We start from the raw sequence: 23,937 nt of genomic DNA, 5'->3' as shown, positions 1-23,937 counted from the left end.
ACCAGGTTGAATAAGTAGTGTAAGTATAAGTATTAGAAGTACTGGACCACCTGGGAAGTCCAAAGCCCCCATTAGAAATGCCCTGGGAATCAGGGAAAGTCTGTAGGAATTTGAATGGGAAAGTATGGCACTTAACCTTTAAAATAAACATAGTCCAGACACTATCGGGCTCTATCGGCGTCATAGAATTTACTGCTATATGACGGTGAGGTCGGGCGTTGCTGTGTTCACGTAGTCCTTGCATCTGTCCATTATCCGTAGCACTGCTGAAAGAACTCAGTCTCCTGTTTGTCCTCATCTGGCCCCACATCCGTCCTCAAGATAAATGATGGCATCCCATAACAATGGTTATTCTCTTTTCCGACCTCTCAGTTTACCGAGCAATCTTTGGTTTGAGGTCCTGAATTCCCTCTGATGTTTGACTTTCCAATGGGTGTAATTCTCCAATGGTCCTTTCATTCCCTTCTGAGTGGCGACCACTTGTTGACACACACACAAAAAAACAACAAGCTCGTGGTTCTTTTCTTGTCTCGAGTCGTACGTGTTGTTTATTCGACAGGGAATGAAAATACTGTTCTAATTCAGAAAAACGTCCCGTTTTGATTGTGAGCTAATACTTGCTCCCGCGGCACCTGTGACACCCAGTAGGCCTCCGTGTTGAAAGTAGAATTTTCTGATGTTTCTGCAGAGTGCGAATGAAGGCTATGGAGCAACAGATTGCCAGCTTGACTGGTCTTGTTCAGCATGCACTTTTAAAGGAGCCAAACACTAGTGGCACCAAGGAGCTACTAAGGTAAGCAATCACAGCATAGGAACAAGTGAGGCATCGGGGGGGGGGGGGGGGGGGGTGGAGTTTCAAATGAAAAGCCTGCCCATCCAGCCAGAGCAGGAAAGATAAAGGGTTCTCTCTGCAAAAGGCCGAACGGCCTGAATAGCATCTGGTGAGGAGGAAATAGGTTTGACTGTGAGTCTGATATTAAAGTCATCTGCTCTCTCGATAAACGGCCACTATGTCAGGTTCATCTGGCTGCATTTCACCTCTTTGCATTTTACTCTTCTTGGTGGACTTTGTGTTAATGTTTGCTTGTCAGTGAGTCTAAAAGGTCTGTGACTGCAAGTGGATGTTTTTTATTTTATTCACTGTGATGAAGCCTGTTAACATCATTAACATCATTTTAACCCTCTGGTTTGTCAGTATTTCACCGTCATACTTTGTTGTTTTGTGTTGTTCTTACTAATACAAAACCCCTAAATGCTGTTCTTTAGAAAATCCCACATCCTGCTCTCATGATGTCTTTTTGTTCTCTGGCTGTAGTGAGAGACCACCGAAGACGTCATCTCCAGCTCACAGTGCACACAGCTCAGGTTGGTAATTCTGATCAATTTCATTCGATTTCTTTCCTCTAAAGAGTTTTAGCTCCATATTGTTGTGCACAAAAGCCTACACATCAGTGTCAGTCAACAGTCTGCCATGAGATGTGCTGGATTGAGGGAAAACAAAGCCTGCCGTCTTTGCGTGGGTTCGTATTTCCTTTACAACCTTTTACTCCGTTCGGGACATCCAATTTAATCGTAGATAAGAAGCGAGAGCAAATGCAGTCTCCTCTCCGTCTCGGCTCGATAAAAAAAAAGAAATCCGCAACCTCACCAGTGGGATTGCGAGAAAAAAAAAACCACAACGCCATTCATGCGTCCCGAGAGCTGATCTCATGTCTCGTGACACATTTCGCATGTGGCTTTAGGAGAGATTTGCTCGTCGCGCTGTGATCGAGCGATTCCCCAAAGGATCAGAGAGGAAACCGAGTGGGATTTTAATCCCGCCGGGTTCGCTTCACGTCAAACACAAGAAATCCAGCGCCACTTTTCTTTCTTTTTCTTTTTTTTTTTTTTTTTGCTCAAACACTTCTTCGTTGTCACAACAAAGCCTTGATGGACACTTTGTCCCCAAAGGCCACAGCGCGACCAGCAGTGTACTCTGTAACCTGCACTTCAGGTGTAGGCGGCTGTCAGGCAGTGTGTGTGTGTGAGAAACATGTTGTGAATAGAGTTCTGGGATTACCGAGACAAAAGAGAGTTCTTCTACCGGCCGAGTTGAGCGTCGAGGGAGCTTAGCGTGCACTGTGAACATTGCCCGGCCTGTTGTGTAACCACAGGTGGGGAAACTACTTTACTTTAATGGACCTCGTGTTTCTGAGGTGAAAGGGCCGGGTTCTTCCACATTCCAAAACTAATGTTTTGTCATTTACCTTTTAACTGTTACCTCGCCCGGCACATCGTTTCAACCGCCCGCACTTTGGCGTATTAATAATGGGGATTTTGACCTCAAAGCCAATGAAGGTGCTCACATCATTGTTCAACGTAATTTAAACCAGCCATTATTATTTAAGGTTTCAATTCAATCCACTTCAAGGAAATATGTATTTGTTGTATTTCTTAGCTGATGTTTGACGTGCTACCAACATAATAATAATAATTACTATTGTTAGCGATTACGGGACGCTCACCCCAACCACAAATATGACTTCCGTTGGTTTCCATAGTTTCAACCTCTTATCCACCCACAGTGACGAAGGAAATGTCAAAACCAGCTGACCGACATTTCAGAAGTGCAGCCAGTATGACCGCTTTACGTTTTCTTATCTGCGTAATTAGCGGGCAATGCAAATAGTCCCATAAATGTAATCAACTTATGTCATATATTATTTACAGCAAAGCATCACAAGACAGTCACACAAGGGCGCTTTCTTTTTCCTTTTCTTTTTTTTTAAGTAACGAGCTTCAACTTGTCTTCCACACAAACACAGGTGGCTCCCCAGTCTTGGCTGCCAAGAGCAGCACAGCTCCACCGGCCACGGGTCCAGTTCCTCTCAAAGTCAACCTCCTGCAGTTCAGGAGGAATGTTTCTGACCTCAGGGTGCAACTGCATCAGATGAGACAGCAGCAGGTGAGACTCCTTAGTTCTCTACCACGGCTCCGTATGTTGCTCTGCCGGTTCAGCTTCCCCAAATAATCTCTGTTCCGACTGTCTGTGCGTCCCTCAAGGTCCAGAACCAAGAGGCACTACGAGTCCAGCTCAAGCGGGCGGAGCAGGAAATCAGTGTCAAGCTCATTGAGGCCATGCGAGGCCTGGAGGACCCTGTGCAGAGGCAGAGAGCGTTGGTGGAAGAGGACCGGCACAAGTACTTGGTTCTGGAGGAGCGTGTCCTCACGCAGCTCGGGTGAGGCTGCTCAGAATGCGCTGATTCACTTACGCGACAGGTTGCGTGCTTTAAATAGTCAAACAGCGGACACGCGTGGTTGTTCGCATTAATTGGGGAATGTTTATTGTTTTAAATATTGACGATGAGTATGCGCACACTCCCGTGTTTTTACTCATAGGAAATCCCCTATTACAATTAGTTGTGCCAGCTTACCCGTGCTGTTGTACTCCTAAACCCAAGCCAACGCCCTCCCGTTGCAGCTCACAGGTTTATACAGGCAACCGGTGCCTGAGACAGAACAATGGACCCAACTGCGGAGGAACTTCCCTGCCCCCTCACTTGAATTTGCTTGCTTCATCTTGCCAACAGGGAGCAGCAATTGAATCTTTTTTTTATTTTTTTTATTTGGATGTTTGCACGCAAGGTCAACCAGTGTTTTCTTGCTAGACGACAGTGAACACGTGCTCCGATAAATACAATGGCGGGCGAGAAGTAAACAGCCAGTGAAGAAGGCTCCCTGGTGCCCTTTGTATTCAGCCGAGTGTGAGTCAGCAGAACAGAGCTTTAAATAATGCTTGGTAATTAGGTTTGCTTGGCTTTAGGATCAGTTAGAGGGTGTGATGTGAAAAACAGCGACCCGAAGAGAAGAACTGAATCTATCATGACCTAGAGGCACATTTTGTAACATTTTATTACTCAACAGAGGTCAGTACTTAAATAGATCAAACTTATGCTAGTTTGTCAGTAACCCATGACAGTAATACTTGAAAAGCAAGCAAAGAAATGCGATTTAAATAAGAGGGTTTGTCATTGGTGACAGTAATGCTGATGGTGACACGGCTCCCACTGGCTAAAATGAAGAGCATTTATCTAAGTAGCTCACAGCTTCAGACACAGTGTTGATTTAGAGCCTTCATCACAGCTTCTGGCTGCCTCCTGAACTCACGCTCAGAAAGGTTCATTATCTGTTTTTGTCCGTGGAAAGCTCACTAAAAATAAATTAGTTTTTCTTTTCTTTTGTTTTTGTATTTTCCATCATCATCATTCCCATTACCAGCAGGCCTTGGCATAGCAGGGCATTTAAACACACTGTATTGCCTTTCCCACTCCCTGCAGGGGAATTCTATGAAAGAGTGTTTTGTCAGAGCTACAATGAAACATCATTTTAGTCTCTCATGCAATCCAACCCTGCACACAATGTTATCTTTCATCACATTTCCCTGCACAGTATCCATTTTTTTTTCTCAAGCACCGGGCTTGTTGTGAAGCAACGTGCAGTGTTTTCTATGTGAGGAAGTGGTCTTGGACAAATAAGCCCTCGTTCAGTGTGTAAACACTTGTGGTTTTGGGAAGCAATCCAACGGAGACGGGAAAAGGAAGCGGTTGCTGGAAATGTTTATCGTTGCATATGTTCTAATTTCTTATTATCTTATGGACCCAAAGTCAGCTCTCTTACGCCATGAGTAATACATGAGATAAGTGACCGTGCCCTGCCCTCTGGTGTTGACAAAGAATATCAAATATTAACAGGAGGGAAAAGTGAAAGTGAATAAAAAAAGTGGAATTACATATATACATTAAAATATTGTATCGGGAGTTTCTGTTTTTCTCAGTGTTTTTTTTTTTGTATGTGCATTTGTGTCCCTCTCCAGTGAGCTGGAGCAGTATGTCGGCTCCCTGCAGAAAGACTTGGCAGCGACACAAAGAGCAGTGACTCTGAAGGACGTGGAGGAGGGAGCGGTGACGCTGAGAAAGGTGGGAGAATCGCTGGCAGGGCTCAAAGGTAAGACAACAGAGAATATTCTCATTACGTGGGCACAATGTTGTGGGGAAATATGATGAAAATATTGTTTTGGGCCATTTTTACATTATCGTTATACATCAATGAGACGTCAAAGGTATGCAAAGACGCAATGGAAACTTATGGATTGCACTTTTGGAGAACAGTATCACATTCTGCTGTATAATCAGCTGCGTGCTGTTATTTGCTCCGTTCACTGCTGATAAAATGGATGTTTTTCCCTTTTCAGACTTACTCTTGTGTAATAAAAAAAGTTTATTATTACCTCAGAGGCTCTGCTATTATTTAATTTTCCAATAAAGGTATTCCTAAATACCTACTACTAGTCAAATGTTTCCATAACTCACAATGTTTCTCTTGTGTTTCCTCAGGAGAGTTCCCGGCTCTACAAACAAAAATGCGGTCCGTGCTCAGGGTGGAAGTGGAAGCAGTCAAGTTTTTAAAAGAGGAGCCTCATAAACTGGACAGCATGCTGAAAAGGGTCAAGAGCCTGACTGACACACTCAACGGTCTGAGAAGGTAGACGGAGTAAAAAAAAAAAGAAAAAAGCTTCAGTGGAGATGGAGGAGAGATCAGGCGGAGAGGCGCTGGAGTATAAGTGGCCGAGAGGGAATATGTGACAGATTGTACCCTTTGATTATGCTCTCATCTAAGGGGTTCATTCGCTGTAGACAGCGGAATGTAGCGTCCACCTTGATGCACTCCATCACCTCCACTGAACCGCTGAAATTGAATTAATGTGGTGAGGACTGCAGACCCTCATTTCCATTTTAATATGTCACAGACACCAGGTTCTCTCTCAGTCTGCCTTCAGGAATCTCTTGTATTTTACCAAAAACTGTCGCCAAACCACGTTGGCGATGAATATGAATTTTGTTCTGTAAATATTAATAGAATTTCTGAGTGACCCTGTGTTTTAAGAGCAAAATATTCGAAGCTCAGTATTTTCTCGATTTCTCTTTTTTTTAATATATATATATATATATACTGTTTCTCTTCTCTGTGCAGATGTGCTCCTGAGGGCCCTCAGAAAGGACCAGTGGACAACAGCTCTCCAGCCGCAGCAGAAGCTCCCACACCGCCGGCCCGGCCCAGCTCCTCACCCGGCCCGCTGGAGCCCCAGAGCTCCACCATCAAATCAGAGGTGATGCCTTCCTCCCCGGTGGTCATCCACCACGTGCAGAGTTCCCCGGTCCACATACGGCAGTCCCAGCAGTCTGCGGCCCTGACGGCTCAGCCCAGTCCACCGCTCACCCCCAGCCCCACCCCGAGCAAGAGTCAAGACCTGGCCAGGGGAGGGGGAGCCTCGGATCCACCGAGCCCGGCCCATCATAAGAAGACACAAGGCAACCCGGTGAATAACGGCAATGGCCCGGCCCCCCAGGGTCTCGTTATAGAAGAGCTGCAGACCAGCCGGGAGAAGAACAAAGACAGAGCCATGTCCATAAAGGTAGATTCAGTCACCTTATTAAACCTTTTAAAACACATTTACTCTGGATTTAGATGTTTCCAACGTTGTGAAGCTGGTGATCTTGTAAATGTCAACTTGGTTACGGCTTTTAAAGCACCTGCAATTAACGAGGACTTTTAAGGAACTCTCCCCCCGCTTTTTGTTTCAATGTTCACCTTGCAGGCAGCAGAAATGGAGTGGGAAGAGAGGAGGCAGAACATGGGTCACTATGATGGAAAGGAGTTTGAGAAGATCCTGCAGGAAGCCCAGGCAAACATGATGAAGGGCATTCCCAGTCTAGAGGTTGAAGAGAATCCAACCCTGATCCCTGACGCCACTACGGAACGAGCAGACACACACAGCCTTGTGGAGTCACTGACAGGTGCACATCTACCAACTTTAAGACACCAGCATGGCCTCCACCCCGCTTTACATTGTATTGATGTGCGAACTAAGTATGTCCCCTTATAGAATTTCCCCTCTCTTGTTTTTCACAACATGAAGAGCCCCAGTCTGAGCCTCACTCCGACAAGCCGGGCCAGAAGGGGCCTGAGAAACTCCCAAAGCCCGTGATGGAGAAACCAGCTAAACCTTCCAAGACCGTCGCCACAAAGCCGACTGAGAGCTTCGCTAAGCAGGGGTCTGAAAAGTCCGGCAAGTCCCCACCGCCACCACCTCCTCCCAGGAAGACTTTCTCCAGCTCCAGCTCCGGCATGACCACGACGCGCTCCGGCGAAGTGGTCTTTACTAGCAGGAGAGAGTCCGTCTCGGCTCAGGTCGGTGTCATCGGTGGCTGTCTGTTTGCTTTATTTAACTTTGTGGTTAAGAATATTTGTTATTTTAAGATACTGTGTAGTAGAAGGTGAGCGTTCCCCATTTTTGTACATACTTGAGGACAGTTTGCAAAAAGTACAATGCATTCAATCATTCAGAATGAATGAAAAGCCAAACGGTTTTGTGGTTGCTGTGTTTTCACATTAGCCAAATGAGTAGATTGAGACCACTAATTACCACTAAGGAGCCAGAGCCAAGAGGTGATTGGCTTAACTTAGCATAGCATGACGATTGCATGAATTCCAACAGGAGTGTGAAGAGGACACTCCACCGCCGAGTCCCCAACCAAAGCCCAACACGGTTCGTCCAGAGACCAAGCCCAAGCCAGCCACCCCTCCCCCGGTCACTCCTCTCGCTACCAGGGAAGAGGAGGACGAAGGCGACAAGATCATGGCAGAGCTCCAGGTTAGATGCATATGTACACGCGCACACATACAACACCTGCTGGATTTGGTTGGTTTCTGCATTGCGGGAGTGGGTCTGTCACTTCTTCCCATGCTGGCTGTTTTTTTTGTGGTGGCAGAGGACGAGCACTCAAAGCTGCAGCAAGAGTTAACTCTTTGTCACCTGTCGGGTTCTACAGCCGACAAAGGCGACGATACTCAAACGTCCTCCTCCTCCTCAAAATCCTTGTTCCCATTTCCCCTTCACCTTTCTCCAATCTTCAGGTTTTCCAGAAGTGCACGGTTAAGGACGTAGGGGTGAAAAATTTGGTAGAACCAACCTCTCGAATTGAACCGCAAATCAGAGAACTAAGACCGGGGGCCTTATTGCCCCTCAAAGAGAAAAAGGTAAATTATCCACCGCCGCGCGGCTACCGACCTAACCGCCTGCCTCTGCCCGCTGTCTGACACAAGCGATGGCTGCGTCTTAACCCGCTCCACAACTTCTGCACCCCTGCTTTGTCTTGAGAGAAACCTGTAACAACTGCCTCCAAAAAGCTCCTTTTTCCTTTTCGCCTCGGTTTCCTTCCCTGTTTTGATTCAACTGGATATCTAAGCTTAAATATATTTCAGGATTAAGTCTGCATAAAATGAAGCTTCTGAAAAGATGCGGTGTCTTTTGTGCGCCCGGACCAGACCACGATGTGTTTTGCCACTGATTTAACCATCTCTTGTCAATAAAAAGACCTCGGCACTGTTTTCTACAGGCAATTCAATCGTCTTGTGTCTTTCTTTAATTACACGTCTTCATAGAAATTCAACAGAACAAATATCTCTTAAATGATTGACAATTGAGAGAGCAGTTAAAAGTCACGTTGAGGACACATCTTGTTTTTGCAGACTTGGTTCACTCGAGGTCAGTCTGGCCACAATGCATGTTACTTTCCACCACTCGTACTTTTCTGGTTCTCTTTGTCTTTGCATAACTTCACTTCAGTTCGCTTTCCCAGCTTCACCCCTTTATTACCAGCACAACCCTATGACTTCTCACATCAGCTCAAACGATATGTACATTCAAAAAGCTTTTGTCAATTGATGTGCAAAGAGGACGGATATGTCATAGCGGACACATTTGATCAATTGAAAGTAACGGTTTCGTAGTATTTAAGTTGAATTACTGTAAATAATAATTAGCTAATGTTGCACAGATCATGACCCAAATGATTTCACTGAAGTGAAAGTAGTGTTTTATTTGCATAGTGTCAACAGTAAATAACATATGAACAAAATAGGAAAGGGAATTATAAAGGTTAGTAGGAAAGGTATACAAAAAAAGAAAGAAGCTGATTTTCTTGTGTTATCAGCTTTTTAAACTATATTAATTTCCCTGAATGCATTTTGATGTGTGGCATTTAGTATCATAACGGCATATAAACATGATGTCATAGCGTGCATATCAGTTTACACGCTATTTATAGTTTGCTGTTGCCTTGCAGAAGGTAATTGTTCAATGCAGTGTTGACACTGTGGATACTACTGCAATGTGAACTCGCACTAATCCCACAGCAACCAGACACACCAGTTGCACAGTAATATTATTCCCTCACGCACTGTCCTAGCAGAGCTCTGAGCCCACTCGAGATGATAAAGATCCAGACATAGATGAAAATGGGAATACCACTGTCCGACAGAGCCAAGGGGTACGCATGACTTTGCATTATTCACATATCATTGATGTATAAGTAATGTATGTTCTAGATGTGAGACATTTTAAACAGCTACTTCTTCATTTCTCAGGTCATATACTATGTGACCGGTCAGATTCCCAAAGAGCATCCGCCCCCGTCAGGAACAGAGGAAACCCCCGAACACCGGGAGCCCACACAGCCTCCATCACAGGTGTCAAATGTCAATGTTAACGACAATTCTCCAAGCCAGCAGCAGCAGCAGCAGCAGCAGCAGCCGCCGCCACAGTCTCCACCACCCAAATCACCACCACCTGTCACACCTCCACCTATATCACCCAAGCCCGTGGGACTGAAAGGGTTCAAACTTCCAAGGACGCAAGTCAAACGCGCTGAGTCCTTGAAGACCAGTGCAGAAATGGAGAAGGGAAAGAACCTCAATAAAATGAATACTGAAAGGAAAAGTAAAGCTATCCAGCAACGTGTTGATTATAGTAAAATGATAATACCCGAGGCTGCGGCTACCACAACGACCGCCGCCGTACGAGAGGCGCCAAAAAGTTCTGTTGCTCCACCAAAAAAGCCTCCAGGCGAGGGCAGCGATCCACCAACATCCGACTCTAACCTTGAGGAGTATCATGACGGGGCGAGTCTCAGTCCGGACTTGCCTGGAGAAGAGCCGCCCCCGCCCCCCGACAACATAGCCTTTATGATCACCAACACCAAAGTTCAGGCCCTTTCCCGTGGCGAGTACCAGGAACTGGTCGACGCCAAAAAGGGAAACGACTTCCAGACTTTTACTTTAGGCAATGCGCCTTACCGGGGCAGCCCGACCGCAGAACCCACCGCGCCGCAGGATAACGGCTTCAACAAGAAGCCCGTCATCATCATCTTTGACGAGCCCATGGACATCCGGTCCGCGTACAAGCGCCTGTCCACCGTCTTTGAATGCGAAGAGGAAATGGACAGGATGCTGGCGGCGGAGTGCATCGAGGAGGAGAGCGAGGAGTCGGACACCGAGAGGGGGGGCGGGCAGGTTAAAGCGGCGGTGGTCGCCGTCACTCCTCCGAAGGTCGCCGCCGACCACACCAGCTTGTCATCCTCGTCTTCGTCGTCGATCCCCGAGCTCACCGAGGGCGGGATGAATTTGGAGTCAAACGGCGACGGCAAGCAGGATGTCAAGAAGAAGTTCAAATTTAAGTTCCCCAAGAAGCAACTGGCGGCCCTGAGCCAGGCAATTCGCTCGGGCACCAAGTCCGGAAAGAAGACTTTGCAGGTGGTCGTGTACGAAGATGAGGAGGAATCCGACGGTACCATCAAACAGCACAAAGAAGCGAAGAGATTTGAGATCACGCGCTCAAAGTCCGTATCGGACGCACACAAGGCGACGCGCTCAGCCGCGCCGAAGAGGCAGAAGTCCGACTCCCTCCACAGGACGGACGAGATCCGGAAGAACACCTACAAGACACTGGACAGCCTGGAGCAGACCATCAAGCAGCTGGAGACCACCATTAGTGAGATGGGGCCGCAGTCCCCCGGGGAGCCGGTCGGCACGGAGGAAGCGGAGTGCGGGAAAAGCTCGGAAGGAGTGGGGCTGAAGAGGTCTTCCTCTCTCCCCACCTCCAGAGGGCCAGGCGCTAAGGTACCCAGCAAAAATCCACTGCTGAAGAAGATTAAACCTCAACTCCTTCCTCGCCCTGTAGTCTTCCCTACTACCACCAGCACCACCATCACCACCACCACTGTCCCCAGTGCCCCCACCACCGTACGACAGGTCACTCTCTAGCTCTTGTTCCTCCGGGGAGGCTTTGGTTCCTACTTTTTCAGTTTACAACCTACCTTCACTCCAATCCTAACCACTGAAATCACAAAATCATTAATCCACTCCACAGGTGCTTGGACATTTTTGGAAATGCCCCCCAAGGCTTTCTCTTTCTGTGAAATCATGGTGACATGTTTGGGGGTCCTTTGGTCGGGTTCCTGGCTACCGTGTGTCTCCTTGAGTTCATTGCTTAAACCTCCTGAGGTTTTCAGCAAATCCATCATCAAAAACCCTCTCGTGATGATTAAGCTCTGATATCTTCCTTATTCTTGACTGCATGTACTGCTGTGTGTTGACTTAAAGGTGTATGGTCCCACTGGGTGCATGATCTTTCACTGGTGTTAATCGTTGAGGCGTTACCTGTCAGTGCCTTGACTTTTCATACTTCCTTTGTGGTGTGTGTGTGTTTTTTTTTCTTTCTTTTGTTTTATTTCTTCTTTTGTTTTTCGTTTGGATCCCCTTGCAGAACACCAGTGTCGCTTCCCCTACTAGTCGGATGCCCGTCCCTTTGTCTGCGAAGTCCAGGCAGTCGCCGGGTGCCTCTGACAAAGCAGGAAAACAACAAAAACTGCAGGACGCTCAGAGGCAGTTTCGACAGGTAGTTTTACTGTAGGGCCTTGCCAGAGACTAGAGGAATCTAACGTATAGCAAAAAACATCAGGCTTGTATTGTTAGAGGGGGAAAAAAAAAAGACTGTGCTGTGAGATTTTAAGTGTTTAGAAAAAAAATGAAGTCACCTCGGTGACGGATGTGGATCTGTTTCTCTCGTGTCTGCTCTGACAAGAAGGCATGTTTGACTTTTGACTGTTTGCCCATAACATCACTGTACTGGTTGCTTTCGCATGTCCACACTGCTCATGGTTTTCACTGTGTTGGTGACAAAAAAAAACAACAGAAAACCGGAATCCTACCCTGTCATCGTCTGAGTTGTCCTCCTATCTCTCGTTCCCATCACAGCTGAGTTCCTAAACAGTGTTGCCAAACCCACGATGCTTGTGGCTAAAAGTTAAAACACAAAACCTAACCGCCTCTTTCGGCTGCGCTCCTCCCTTTCTCACAACGCACCACGCGGCTTCTTAACCTCCCGGTGCTGTATTTCCTTACCCCCAGAACCGAGCCACAACTCACCACCTTGCGGCGTGGGTTTCAGTGGAACACCGGCCCACATCTCCCCTGTCTGCTCCCACGCTTCAAACCCCCTGAGCCTGTTCAATCGATGTCTCTCCAGCCTTCCTATGCATCCCTTGCCTTGTGAATGCCCCCCACCCCCCACACACACTTCCCCTTAAAGAGGCCTAACTCTAACATGGGCGGTCTGCAGAGACGCCCGTCCTGTCTGCCATCGCACGGTCTAATCTTCGCAGTGTTCTGTTTCTGGTTAACAAGTCTCTCGGTCCAATCTGTCGCTGTCTTCATTTAACGTAGGACAAACCAACCTGTTGTTGTTTTGGTATTCATCGTTGTGTTCCAGTGATCACGTATGTGTACTCTTAGTGTGTTTCTATGTGTAGAACTTGTAGGGGGTTTTGTTTTTAGCTTAGTCTTGCCTTTTGTATGTACTATTTGACCAGATTTCCTTTCTGACAACCAGTATCTGTTTTGGCGTTTCTGTTTGCAGGCTAACGGAAGTGCTAAAAGAGTGGGAGGGGATCATAAAACTACTTCCCCTACTACCCCCACCTCTAAAATCCCTGCTTTTTACCCTAGCTCTACTAAAGGCAGCTCCCAGTCTGTGCAAAACTCCGATGCAACTAATCCCATTAACCCTTCCTCCTCCTCCTCCTCCTCCTCCTCTGCAATAAAGTCCAACACCCTGTCCTCCCCCGCTTCTCGTTCCGGTTCCCAACCCTCTTCCCACATCCCCTCCCTGTCTAACGGATCTCTCAAACTCCCCTCACCCTCACAGCACACCGGTAAAGCTCTCTCGTTCTCCTCGCAGACTCAGAATGGTCGAGTGCACTCCTCCTCTTCATTCTCCTCCTCTTCCTCATCCTCCTCCACCTCCTCCTCCTCCTCCCCCTCCCCTCTGTCGCCCACTCCTGTGGGCCCAGGCGGAAAGAGCATCCGCACCATACACACCCCCAGCTTCACCAGCTACAGGTCCCACAACGGCAGCAGCGGCAAATCCTGCATCCCGACAGCCACGGCAGCAAAGGACGCCGCTTAGCCCCGTTATGGCCCCTGTGGCTTTACCGCATCGCAGGTACAGCCGGTCGAGTTTCGTTTTTGGCTTTGGTTTGCTGTTTTATTCTGTTCCTGTAAAAGTATTAAGTAACGCACTCCCCCACTTAATGTTTTATTGTACACTGGCCTTCTCACACCGATGCTTCTATATCCTTTAAGTTGCAATTTACATTTTTTTCTTGGAGGTGTGGCACATGTTCTGTCAATTTTTTTTATAAAGGAAGTTAAAAAAAAAGAAGAAAAGTTTAGTTTTACCACATTGTAGATGTGAAAGACTCGTGGTGTTGAAAATCTATTTTTTTTTGCTGTAGTTAGGGGAATATAGAATTTATGTACAATCGCAAAGTACCATATCAAATACTGTGTTTTATTTTTCAAACCAGAGATTGAATAACTATAGCATATTTAATCTTCTATATTTCTTATGTTGTCAGACATTCAACACAGCCCTTGTAAATGCCTTTTATGAGTATATACATAATGTATACAAATGTTTGTCAAACTCATTATTAACCACTGTTTTCCAAGAGAATTTTCTCAATTTTCAACCATACAAACTGCCAATTTCTTTTACAGATATGCAAAACTGGTATCATAAGTAATACAAGTTTTCATTTTAGTGTGCCTATTTGCCAAAGTTGTTGTACAATGATTCACTTCAGGCCTAATCCTGTCACAAGATTAAGAGTAAGTTACATGCACTCTCTCGGCCTGGCGGCTGAAGTGTTGACCTCAGTGTTTGTGCTGGTGGTCCTGGGTTGTTAGGTTAACAATGTATTGTTGTCTAAATGTAAACTGTACTAAAACAAAGTGAATCAGTTCTACCACATGTACATAGATGCTTCTACTAAGAAAATAAGTAGTTTTGTTAACATACCAAAGTCTGTTTGTATGCATGCCTTTCAAATACTTTAGGAGAGTGATGTAAAAAAAAAAAAAAAAAGAATTATGTTTGCACAAGTAGATTTTGTAAATATCTGGTTTTTCTCTCGTTTTTGTAAAGCTTTAAATCAGACTATTACGGAGCAATGTGGTGAAGACAAAAACTGTGTTGGAGTAGCAAAAATAAAGATGTGCATGCTTGTAATGCATTGAGCTTCAATGTCTTTATTTTTGTCTGTTTTGTTTCTGGCTTCCTTTTTAATTCTGTGCGTGCGTGGGTGCGTGCGTACATGTGTGCGCATAACCGCCGAGCTGTAGTCCGGTTCTCATTTCCACTTCCCTTGCCTGGTGCGACACGATTGCTTTTACACTTCTAGTCAATGCATATCCTGCATCCTTCTGAACTCTACAATCGAAAGGTAAGAAAAAGGCATCAGTTGTATTACTAATTATTGACGCGGCTACATGTGGGGGTTGATGCCCTCAGTGTACTTATACAATCTTGCTCTAATAACAGAATTAAATAGTAAAGGACAGAGGTTGTGCTTAACTACAAATTGTGTTTAATGGGGGGGCACAGTATTGCTTTAGCATTTAAAATACATAATACATCAGTTTGTTTATTTAACTGTCACTGAGCCCTTGTGGTAAATTGTTTTTCTTTGCATTTTTAAACCACAAACTATGTTACAATATGATCATTTATATTATCAATCACTACTACTATATCACTATTATCAAATATTTTTGACCATAAAATAAATAATTTTGTATAAAATGGGTATGCAACTTGATTAAAAAATGAGTTGTTTAAATGCCAATTAAAGTCAGGGTGTAATCTTAAACAATCGTATTACGTAGCTTTTTTTTATCAGTATCTGCAGTAAGCTGTTTGACAGTTTATCAGTGGGTGTTCTGTGGAAATAAACATCTTTTGACCTTTCATGCACGGTTCCTGGTTCCTGTAAGCTTAACTTACATGTGATCTTGCATGATGTCACCACATTTTACTGGAATCATATTTTTGTCACATGTATCTTGCATTCTTATTTTTGTAATGTCACAACGTGTGATTTGGTGAATCGCTTGACACGACTGTCCTCATAACAGGTGATTTGTGTCTGCGCTGCAGCAGACAGCCTATCCGTAACAACAATGAACATCTCAGAGGAGCAGACACGGGGCTTCTATGCAAGTGACTCCCATGGAGAGAACATTCTGTTTTCTACGTTTTACATCCTGATTCTCCTCCTGGCTGTCCCTGGGAACGCTTTGGCGCTGTGGGCCTTCTTTCGCCAAGAGTGCACATCTCCGTTTAAGGTCTTCCTGAGGCACCTGTGCATAGCAGACATCTCTTACGTTCTCATTTTACCCGTGCGAATAGATTACCACCTGTCCAATCGCCACGGGCCTTTTGGACATGTCCCCTGTCGAATAGCAGGTTTCCTCTTTTACCTTAACATGTACTGCAGCATTTACTTGATGAGTTTTATCAGCCTGGACAGATTTCTGGCTGTAGTTTTACCCATAAAATCACTGTCAGTAAGGAAGGCTAGTTATGCAAAGATTGCGGTTGGTATACTTTGGGTGACAATTATTGTGTCTATGAGTCCAATACTTTTATCCAAAGGGATTGTGAGCAACAACTCAACGGGTGTCTGCAACAAGCTGTACTTAGAAAAGGCATCTCCGAATGCTTTACTTTCCACTATAGTGGCATTTGTTATTCCCCTCACCACCATAGTGGTTTGCTACATACTGCTTCTGCTAAAACTAAGGGGAATCAAGCAACAGGAGGAACGACCAGTGAAGGACAAAGCTGTAAGAATGATCATTCTCATCGTGATGAACTTCCTTATTGCATTCGTGCCCTATCATGTGAGCAGGGTAATCTACCTCGAAAGCCACAGTCGCGGTCACATGACTGCAGCGACGCAGGAGTCACTCGGAAGAGCCAATCGGATCACATCTGCACTGACGTGTGTTAGTGGTGTACTAGATCCTGTGATGTATTTCTTCCTGAACCGTACATACAGGGACAAGATGCTTCAGCTGTTCTGTAAAAAATAAAGATGATCAATAATACAAAATGTAGACAATAAATGTTTTAACACAAACTGTCCTCTTTTTGTATCTGTTCTAGTGATCTGATCATCATGAATGTTTTGATGATTGGTTGAATGACCACTGCTTTTGAACATAAACCCGCTGAAGGCTGTAGATGAAAAATACTCCTCTAGTTGGGCTGTGAGACATTTGATAATTTATCAGTAAGAATATTTGCTAAAAGAGGGTTAGATTTATCTTTATTTTATGATAACCAAAATATTAAGGATTCAAAACTTGTGAGCTTTCACTTAACATCTAAACTACTGTAAAGTTGAAGATGCCTGTGCTTCAGTGACACGTTATTACTCTACTTTTAGATAATAATAACGCTAACTCAGCAAGTCATTTTTAAGAAGATAACATATTGGATGCAGCATAGCTCACATCTACTAATTTACAAGATATTTCTAGAGAGCATTCCACTGCCCATTTAAAGATTTAATTTCAATAAGTATATTTTAACTATTGCTATTACAACTATGAGTCCTGATGCAGAACCTGCCAGCCAGGTGAGCTTTGCACAGTTACCGTATTTCAAGAAAATTGACTTTTGCCCAGTTTGGCTTGTGCGGGCACCCGTAGTATGACCCGTTACCAAGGCAGCAGGAAAGCAGCCGCGAAGGGAGTGGACCGTGAGTGTCGCATTGTTTGTTCTCCGTAGCTGGCTTCGTATGTTTACGCCTACAGTTTACGTCCGAGTCAAGGCTCCGTCGAAGCTCGCTAAACGTGCGCAGACACTATCGTCCCGCTCTGCTAGTCTTTAAAACAAATTAATGCCGCGTGGATGGAGAGCTAACTCGTCAGCTAACGTTAGCTAACCGAGTAACAAGTTATAGCTGGACGACGCTAACTGCAAAACACGTTGACGTCAAAGCATTTCTTATCTGACACTTTTAAAATAACATTCAAGCATGGCTTGTTATTTTAAAGAGGTTTTCTCAATCACCTCCCCTCCCTCCTCCCGTCCTTTCTGTCATCGCACAGGAGCAGCCATGGGCGTCCGAGAAGGTTGAGGACTCTTTGCACAGGCTGCCGCCATGGGCACCGCATCCTCTTTGGTGAGTCCGGGGGAGGTGATCGAGGATGGATACGGGGGTGAGGGAGGGGAAGCCTGTGAGATCCCGGTGGAGGTCAAGCCCAAAGCGCGGCTCCTGCGCAGCTCCTTCCGCAGAGGACCCCGGGTGATCGGGGCCAGTTTCAAGTCCACGGGCTCTGTGGATCTGGAGTATGCTGCGGAGTATGAAAGACTCCGGAAAGAGTACGAGATCTTCCGCGTGAGCAAGAATAACGAGATCTCGTCCATGCAAAAGAAGGAGGCCAAGCTGGATGAGGAGAACAAGAGGCTGAGGGCTGAGCTGCAGGTGATTCAGTGCTTCAGGGGGTTGTGTGCTTGTCAAGGCGAGAACATTTAACGCTTTTAACATGTCTCATTGTGATGTTCTTTGCCAATGGGACAACAGGCTCTGCAGAAGACCTACCAGAAGATTCTTAGAGAAAAAGAGAGTGCCCTTGAGGCAAAGTATCAAGCCATGGAGCGAGCTGCCACCTTTGAACACGACCGGGACAAAGTGAAACGACAGTTCAAGGTACACTAAACCTCATGGTACCGAGGAGCTCTTTTTCAGTTAATCGCGATTAAGACGCTAACCGGTTGGCTTCGATCGCCATCAGATTTTCCGGGAGACGAAAGAAAAGGAAATTCAGGACCTCCTGCGGGCGAAGAGGGACTTGGAGGCCAAACTCCAACAGTTGCAGGCTCAGGGCATCCAAGTGTATGACCTAAATGATTCAGACTCAGACGACAACCAAACCACGGTCACCGGTGAGACTACTCTTCCAGTATGTTAGCTGCCACTAGAATGCAAAATGTAAGGTTTATTATGACGAAATCATCTGAAGCCTTTCATTATCCGTATGTCTTTAGCTGCAGGCACACAGTGCGAGTACTGGTCCGGTGGTGTGTTGGGAAGTGAGCCCTCCATGGGGAGCATGATGCAGTTGCAGCAGACCTTTCGAGGCCCGGAATTCGCCCACAGTTTGATAGATGTGGAGGGACCGTTTGCGAATGTGGGCAGAGGTAAGTCAACTTCATAGGTCCGCAGAAAGATGGGAGGCTTTATATCTTTGGTTGTGGGCAACACAGAGGTACCCAAACATCTTTACCTCGTGACCATAGTTGCTAGTATGACCTCTGGAAAATAAATTCTGCTGCTATTGACCCCCTTCATACACTACCTACTTATCATGTTTAATGGGTGTATATCTACCTTTTGAACTATGCATTCCAATGATCCCCTAATGTCTGTACCACAACCCTTCTCGTGTGATTGTGTCAGATGACTGGGATGCTGCCGTGGCCAGTCTGCTTCAGGTCTCGCCTCATGTTCCTCAGGCCTTGTGGAGTAACACAGTGCGCTGCTACCTTATCTTTACCCAGGAGACCAAAGCCGAGTTTGATGTCTTTATTAAGGTTGGTGAAATGGGCACTTTGGGGAAAAACTATGAATATTCTGTTTTTGTGTTATTATTGCATTATCACTGATCTATTGTTTTTTTTCCTTGTGTTTTAAATTGCAGAAACATTCACCTGTGTTACGCAGAATGTGTGAAGGTCTGGGCCATTTCTACCTGAATGTCTGCTTCCCGGAGGAGAACGCCGCCTCGTACGCCGCGGAGCGCAAGCAGGAGATTGAAAGGAGCTCCGTGTGTGTGCTTTTTGTCAAATCTACTGTCACTAGGTACAGTAAGGCCTTACTCACCATCCTCACTAGGATATCTCACTAGGATACTAAGAAAACATCATCCAATATTAATGCATGTGTGTAGCTCTGTGCTGGAGGATTGTGAGGAGGCTTTTGTGAAGAATCCAGATGGCCATCCACTGGTGCTCTACCTCAGGACTGGAGAAGATCACAATTTGACCGGACCTACAAGGCAGCTGCTAGAAAGGGTCAATGCGGCAGACAAGGCTGCTAAAATCAAGGTTTGTTTGTGCGCTTTGTTAAATAATTAAACTACGAAGCAGGATGCAGGAGAGAGGATATCTCAACAAAGTACTGAGGGAATGTGTTCTACATGTGCATTCGATTAATGCAGCATTTATATTCACAATAATACGTGCCTTTTTGATAATAAAGCAGCGGTTTTGTGTTTTTTGCTATACAAGTTGTCGTTCTGTATTCACCCAGGTGGTGGACCATGATGGTTCTGCAGAGGAGGGGGCTGACCTCATTTTTTTTCAACTGGAGAAAGTCATCAAACAGGTACAGACTATCAGCAACATCAGCCTTTTTTTCGACCCGGTTGCAAATGTTGTGTGTGCGTGGAGGTTTCTGTCCATTCCTCCTGCCTGTCAGTGGCTTGAACTCCCACTTCTACTCTCACCATGCAGGAGCTGCTGGGACTTGAAGGAGCAGATGCTGATTCCATGGACTCTGGGATGGAGGAGGGTCGCGAGGAGGACTCGGGAGACGTACTGTGGGACCTGCATGATGAGCAGGAGCAGATCGAGTCTTACCAGCAGGCCTGTAGCAGCAGCAGCAGCAGCAGCCCCCAGCTGGGCTTCCAGAAGGTGGGCCAGATGTCCCCTTCTTTTGAGCTCTCCTGATCGTGTCTACCAGCCTAATACTGTGTTTATTAACTGTAAGCCTGTGATGTACCTGGTGTCCCTCTCAGTACATAGATCGTTTAAATGACATGATCGCTGCTCCCCCTCCCACCCCTCCCCTGCTGGTGTCTGGGGGTCCGGGCTCAGGAAAGTCTCTCCTGCTCTCCAAATGGTGAGAACTTATTCAGTCAGTTTAGTCAGTCTACTTGTAGACACTTCTTAACTGAGACCCATGGGAGACCATTAAAAGTAGTTTTTGTATGCGTTTGATTCATGTTGAGCAGTCTTTTCATGTCATCTTTTTTCAATTAGACTTCAGTAAAAAAATGGACCAAACAATGAGATCTCCTTTAGAATTTGATGAGACTGAAAGGTGCTTTTGCGCTTCTCCAAGAGGATCTGTCCGTTGTTTTCAGTGGTGTTACGTGTCATCCTGGAAGTGGACTTTCTGTGATGGTTTTCTAACCTTTGTTGGTTAATGCTTTTTCAGGATCGAGCAGCAGCAGAAGCATTCCCCCAACACTTTGTTCCTCTATCATTTTGTTGGCCGTCCTCTTTCCACAAGCTCGGAGCCGGTTCTCATCATCAAACGCCTCACGATTAAAGTAAGGAGTCTTTCTCAGTGGCGCTTCTGAAAGCTTGCTTTATGAAGAATCAATAATAATAATAATAATAAAGGTGTTTTCTGTTGCTTCTCACGTAGCTGCTGCAGCACTTCTGGTCCATTTCTGGCTTGTCGATGGAGCCCAGTAAGATCTTGGAGGAATTTCCCCGCTGGCTTGAAAGACTATCTGCACGCCATCAAGGAAACATCATCATTATCATCGACTCCATCAACCAAATACAGGTACACCTCAGACTGGAGGGTTTCTTTTTAGAATAATTCATTTTCTAACTCCTAGCTCTTGTTTTCTGTTTATTTCAGCAGGCAGAAAGACACATGAAGTGGCTAATCGACCCTCTCCCTGTCAATGTCCGAGTGGTGGTGTCCGTCAAAGTTGAGACTTGTCCTCAAGCTTGGAGGTGAAATCTACAGTTTATTTCCCGATATTCTAGTCGGTTTACTGTGTTGTTCCCCTTTCTATTCATTTTCCATGCAGTGGTACTGTGTATTCTTCTAAATATGCTTCCGTAGTCTTGCCCTTTTGTAATTGAGCGACCGTGACTGATTAGGTTATGGCCGACACTCCACTTAGACCCACTGAGTCCCAAGGAGGTCCGAAGCATTGTCGATGCAGAGTGCCAGGGCATGGATCTCCAGCTGACCAAGGACCAGGTGCGTTATTGTCCCACAATCCCACTCTACTTTTTTACTGTTGACAGCGATACCTGTTTTTTGGGAGAATGACGCATTTAAAAGTTGCTTCTCTGTCCCAGGAGAAGAAGTTAGAAAGGCATTGCCGCTCTGCATCGACCTGCAATGCATTGTACGTCACGCTACTGGGGAGAATGATCATCAGGTTGGTCACCTCTCGTTTCTAAATGCATTGATCATTTAAAAAAAGTTCTACAAAATGAGTTGGTGCCGATTTTATTTTTATCGTTTCATCGCAATGATTGTCTCTGAATAATATCAAATGTTTTGTTGGCGCTCAGCAGTGTATCCGGTTTGTCAGTGGAGAGGAGCCTGGAGCAGTGTCTACAGTGTCAGGACACCATGTCACTCTACCGCCTGGCGCTCAAGATGACTCTCAACTCCCTGAACACGGACCGAGAGCGACACATTATGAGAGAGGTGACCTCTTTTTTTTTTCAACGTTATATAATTGTTATATTGTGTTCTCATGATACCAGTAACAATTAGCTTTTTGCTGTAATTTCTCTCTGGTTTTCAGAGGAATCTCTCATGTGCTGGTCTTTTATCCCCCCTTAGATGCTGTGCCTCGTATGTGCCAGCCATAATGGAGTGAGTGAATCAGAGGTGCTGGATCTTTTCCCAGAGCTGGAGTTGCCTGTCCTCTCCACTCTGCTGTACCGTTTGAACAGACTCTGCGTCGTCACGTTGCGCTGTGGGCTCATCAGGTTTCAACACCTGCAGGTAACTGGGCTGCGGCCCGGTAGAATAATCCGCCCCAAAGTCATTTCAAATACAAAGTGCATTAAAAACCACGATATTCTTTCTTTTTTTGAAGTGCGTTTGTCTTTCAGGCTTGGGAAGCTGTGAGGCTGGAGTTCCTGGGTGGAGGAAGTAGCTCGGCTGCCTACAGAGAGAAACTCATCCAGTACTTCAGTCAACAGCTCGGGTAGAGTAGTCATCTTCTCCTCATACAACACAACCCTCCTTCCTCTGCCGGTGTAACTCAGTGTCATTGTGCGTGTGTAGCCAGGATCGGGTCACGTGGCGTGTCGCCGATGAGCTGCCCTGGTTGCTTCAGCAGCAGGAGGACAGGACTAAATTGCAGCTCAGCCTCCTGAACCTGTTTGTCTCCCAGAACCTCTACAAGAGGTAATCGCATGACGCACACGCTGAAGCTGATGCTGGACATTTACTCGGGTAGAGTCTGGACGCTGTGTTTTCCTTTTTCTAGGGGTCATTTTTCCGAGCTGCTGGCCTATTGGCAATATGTGGGCAAAGACAAAAGCTCCATGGCCACTGAGTACTTTGACTCCCTGAGACACTACGAGAAGAGCTGTGAGGGCGAAGACAGCATGACCAAGCTGGCAAACCTGTATGAGACCTTGGGACGTTTCCTCAAAGACCTGGGCCTCCCCAGCCAGGTAGTGAACGGATAAAAAAACAAACATTTTAATCGTTTTCTAGTCACACAGCAGCATAAACATGTGTCTTCCATTTATTTAAATTGCATACGTGTTTTGATTTATTTCGTAGGCAGTAGCACCTTTGCAAAGGTCGCTTGAGATTAGGGAGACGGCCTTGGACCCCGATCATCCCAGCGTAGCTTGCTCCCTGCACCAGCTGGCCGCTGTGTACGTCCAGTGGAAGAAGTATGGCAACGCTGAGCAGCTGTACAAGCAGGCCCTGGAGATAAGTGAGAACGCTTACGGAGCCGAGCACGCCAGCGTCGCCCGAGAGCTGGAGTCCCTCGCCGCGCTCTATCAGAAGCAAAACAAGTAAATGGTTCTCTCCTGCTCAAGTGCATGATGTCATTCAGTTGTCATGTGGTCCAGTTTATTGGTTGTTCCTGCCGGGCAGAGTGTGAGAGTGGCGTCCTAGCTGTTGTTGATGACCTCATGTCGGAGGCCTTTGTTTAACGGCTCACGCCGGGCATTCTTCCAATCAGGTATGAACAGGCAGAGAAACTCAGGAAAAGGTCAGTGAAGATCCGTCAGAAGACCGCTCGACAGAAAGGTCACATGGTAAGCGCTTCTCCCCAGGTACCCGCACGCGTTTCGCCACGCGCGCTCATGCAGCATTCATGAATGTAAACGCCTCTCGTGAATTCCACCTTTCAGTACGGCTTCACTTTGTTGAGGCGCAGAGCGCTGCAGCTGGAGGAGCTGACCCTGGGAAAGGAGACGTCAGACTCTGCTAAGACACTGAATGAACTCGGTGTTCTGTACTACCTGCAGAACAACATGGAGTAAGGCACAGCTGCAATGCACACAGACAAATGAATAAATTAATTTGTGTGTCCACGATCATCTGGTACACGTCAAATGGATAAATCCCACCCTTCTCCCTCACCAGTGCAGCCAAGTTATTCTTGAGCCGATCTCTGGAGATGCGTCAGCGCGTCCTCGGCGCGGATCACCCGGACTGTGCTCAGTCCCTCAACAACCTGGCTGCGCTGCACACGGAGAGGAGGGAGTACGAGACGGCCGAGGACATGTATGAGAGGGCGCTGGACATCCGCAAGAAGGCCTTGTCCCCAGACCACCCCTCGCTGGCATACACACTCAAACACCTGGCCATGCTGTACAAACGCAGAGTGAGACTTTCATTTTCTGTCCGAGCAGCTCAGTTTAACTCGTCGCTGGCGCGGGAATCTGACTTCCCGAGATGCGTGCGTGTTTTTTTT

At 46.2% G+C, this 23,937-nt stretch overlaps 3 protein-coding genes across 40 annotated transcripts in view; all 3 read left to right on the top strand.

Annotated features, from left to right (window-relative positions):
* Window positions 1-14,450, top strand: part of kiaa1217 (KIAA1217 ortholog) — a 78,768-nt gene extending 64,318 nt beyond the window's left edge. For 15 of the 35 annotated variants that reach the window (XM_078095919.1, XM_078095917.1, XM_078095909.1 and 12 more), the window contains 15 exons: window positions 689-793; window positions 1,316-1,365; window positions 2,805-2,944; window positions 3,043-3,218; window positions 4,853-4,983; window positions 5,373-5,520; window positions 6,010-6,451; window positions 6,635-6,833; window positions 6,956-7,227; window positions 7,535-7,690; window positions 7,954-8,076; window positions 9,288-9,368; window positions 9,466-11,127; window positions 11,642-11,773; window positions 12,794-14,450. In XM_078095919.1, the coding sequence (XP_077952045.1) occupies window positions 689-793; window positions 1,316-1,365; window positions 2,805-2,944; window positions 3,043-3,218; window positions 4,853-4,983; window positions 5,373-5,520; window positions 6,010-6,451; window positions 6,635-6,833; window positions 6,956-7,227; window positions 7,535-7,690; window positions 7,954-8,076; window positions 9,288-9,368; window positions 9,466-11,127; window positions 11,642-11,773; window positions 12,794-13,342 (4,366 nt within the window). In that variant the 3' untranslated portion in view covers window positions 13,343-14,450. The remainder of the gene's footprint in view (window positions 1-688; window positions 794-1,315; window positions 1,366-2,804; window positions 2,945-3,042; window positions 3,219-4,852; window positions 4,984-5,372; window positions 5,521-6,009; window positions 6,452-6,634; window positions 6,834-6,955; window positions 7,228-7,534; window positions 7,691-7,953; window positions 8,077-9,287; window positions 9,369-9,465; window positions 11,128-11,641; window positions 11,774-12,793) is intronic. The other 20 variants (XM_078095916.1, XM_078095910.1, XM_078095927.1 and 17 more) reach the window with 14 other exon arrangements.
* Window positions 14,451-14,493: 43 nt separating this feature from the next.
* Window positions 14,494-16,358, top strand: LOC120811392 (uracil nucleotide/cysteinyl leukotriene receptor). The gene is made up of 2 exons (XM_040166681.2): window positions 14,494-14,660; window positions 15,352-16,358. Exons 1-2 carry the CDS (start codon window positions 14,622-14,624, stop codon window positions 16,309-16,311), a joined length of 999 nt encoding a protein of 332 aa, XP_040022615.2. The 5' UTR covers window positions 14,494-14,621; the 3' UTR covers window positions 16,312-16,358.
* Window positions 16,359-16,863: 505 nt separating this feature from the next.
* nphp3 (nephronophthisis 3) overlaps window positions 16,864-23,937 on the top strand; it is an 8,665-nt gene continuing 1,591 nt past the window's right edge. The window contains exons 1-25 of one of the 4 annotated variants that reach the window (XM_040166667.2): window positions 16,864-16,982; window positions 17,335-17,711; window positions 17,811-17,936; window positions 18,022-18,172; window positions 18,275-18,427; window positions 18,687-18,820; window positions 18,928-19,088; window positions 19,177-19,333; window positions 19,539-19,613; window positions 19,742-19,921; window positions 20,026-20,129; window positions 20,448-20,562; window positions 20,661-20,804; window positions 20,883-20,980; window positions 21,131-21,233; window positions 21,335-21,417; window positions 21,557-21,692; window positions 21,831-21,995; window positions 22,106-22,200; window positions 22,281-22,403; window positions 22,486-22,675; window positions 22,788-23,029; window positions 23,200-23,275; window positions 23,372-23,499; window positions 23,607-23,847. In XM_040166667.2, coding sequence (XP_040022601.2) covers window positions 17,388-17,711; window positions 17,811-17,936; window positions 18,022-18,172; window positions 18,275-18,427; window positions 18,687-18,820; window positions 18,928-19,088; window positions 19,177-19,333; window positions 19,539-19,613; window positions 19,742-19,921; window positions 20,026-20,129; window positions 20,448-20,562; window positions 20,661-20,804; window positions 20,883-20,980; window positions 21,131-21,233; window positions 21,335-21,417; window positions 21,557-21,692; window positions 21,831-21,995; window positions 22,106-22,200; window positions 22,281-22,403; window positions 22,486-22,675; window positions 22,788-23,029; window positions 23,200-23,275; window positions 23,372-23,499; window positions 23,607-23,847 — 3,504 coding nt within the window. In that variant the 5' untranslated portion in view covers window positions 16,864-16,982; window positions 17,335-17,387. Of the gene's footprint in view, window positions 16,983-17,267; window positions 17,712-17,810; window positions 17,937-18,021; window positions 18,173-18,249; window positions 18,428-18,686; window positions 18,821-18,927; window positions 19,089-19,176; window positions 19,334-19,538; window positions 19,614-19,741; window positions 19,922-20,025; window positions 20,130-20,447; window positions 20,563-20,660; window positions 20,805-20,882; window positions 20,981-21,130; window positions 21,234-21,334; window positions 21,418-21,553; window positions 21,693-21,830; window positions 21,996-22,105; window positions 22,201-22,280; window positions 22,404-22,485; window positions 22,676-22,787; window positions 23,030-23,199; window positions 23,276-23,371; window positions 23,500-23,606; window positions 23,848-23,937 lie in introns of those variants that run through there. The other 3 variants (XM_040166665.2, XM_040166666.2, XM_078095903.1) reach the window with 3 other exon arrangements.

Source organism: Gasterosteus aculeatus, chromosome 21 (genome assembly GCF_964276395.1).
Source record: "Gasterosteus aculeatus chromosome 21, fGasAcu3.hap1.1, whole genome shotgun sequence".
In the NCBI taxonomy this organism is placed as follows: domain Eukaryota; kingdom Metazoa; phylum Chordata; class Actinopteri; order Perciformes; family Gasterosteidae; genus Gasterosteus; species Gasterosteus aculeatus.
Note: the sequence above shows the minus strand (reverse complement) of the source record. Positions and strands in the feature narration are given on the sequence as shown.

Coding starts and splice junctions, on each gene's coding strand:
- LOC120811392 (XM_040166681.2), top strand. CDS start 14,622: ATGCATATCCTGCATCCTTCTGAACTCTACAATCGAAAG. Junction 14,661..15,351: donor CTGAACTCTACAATCGAAAG/GTAAGAAAAAGG, acceptor TCCTCATAACAG/GTGATTTGTGTCTGCGCTGC.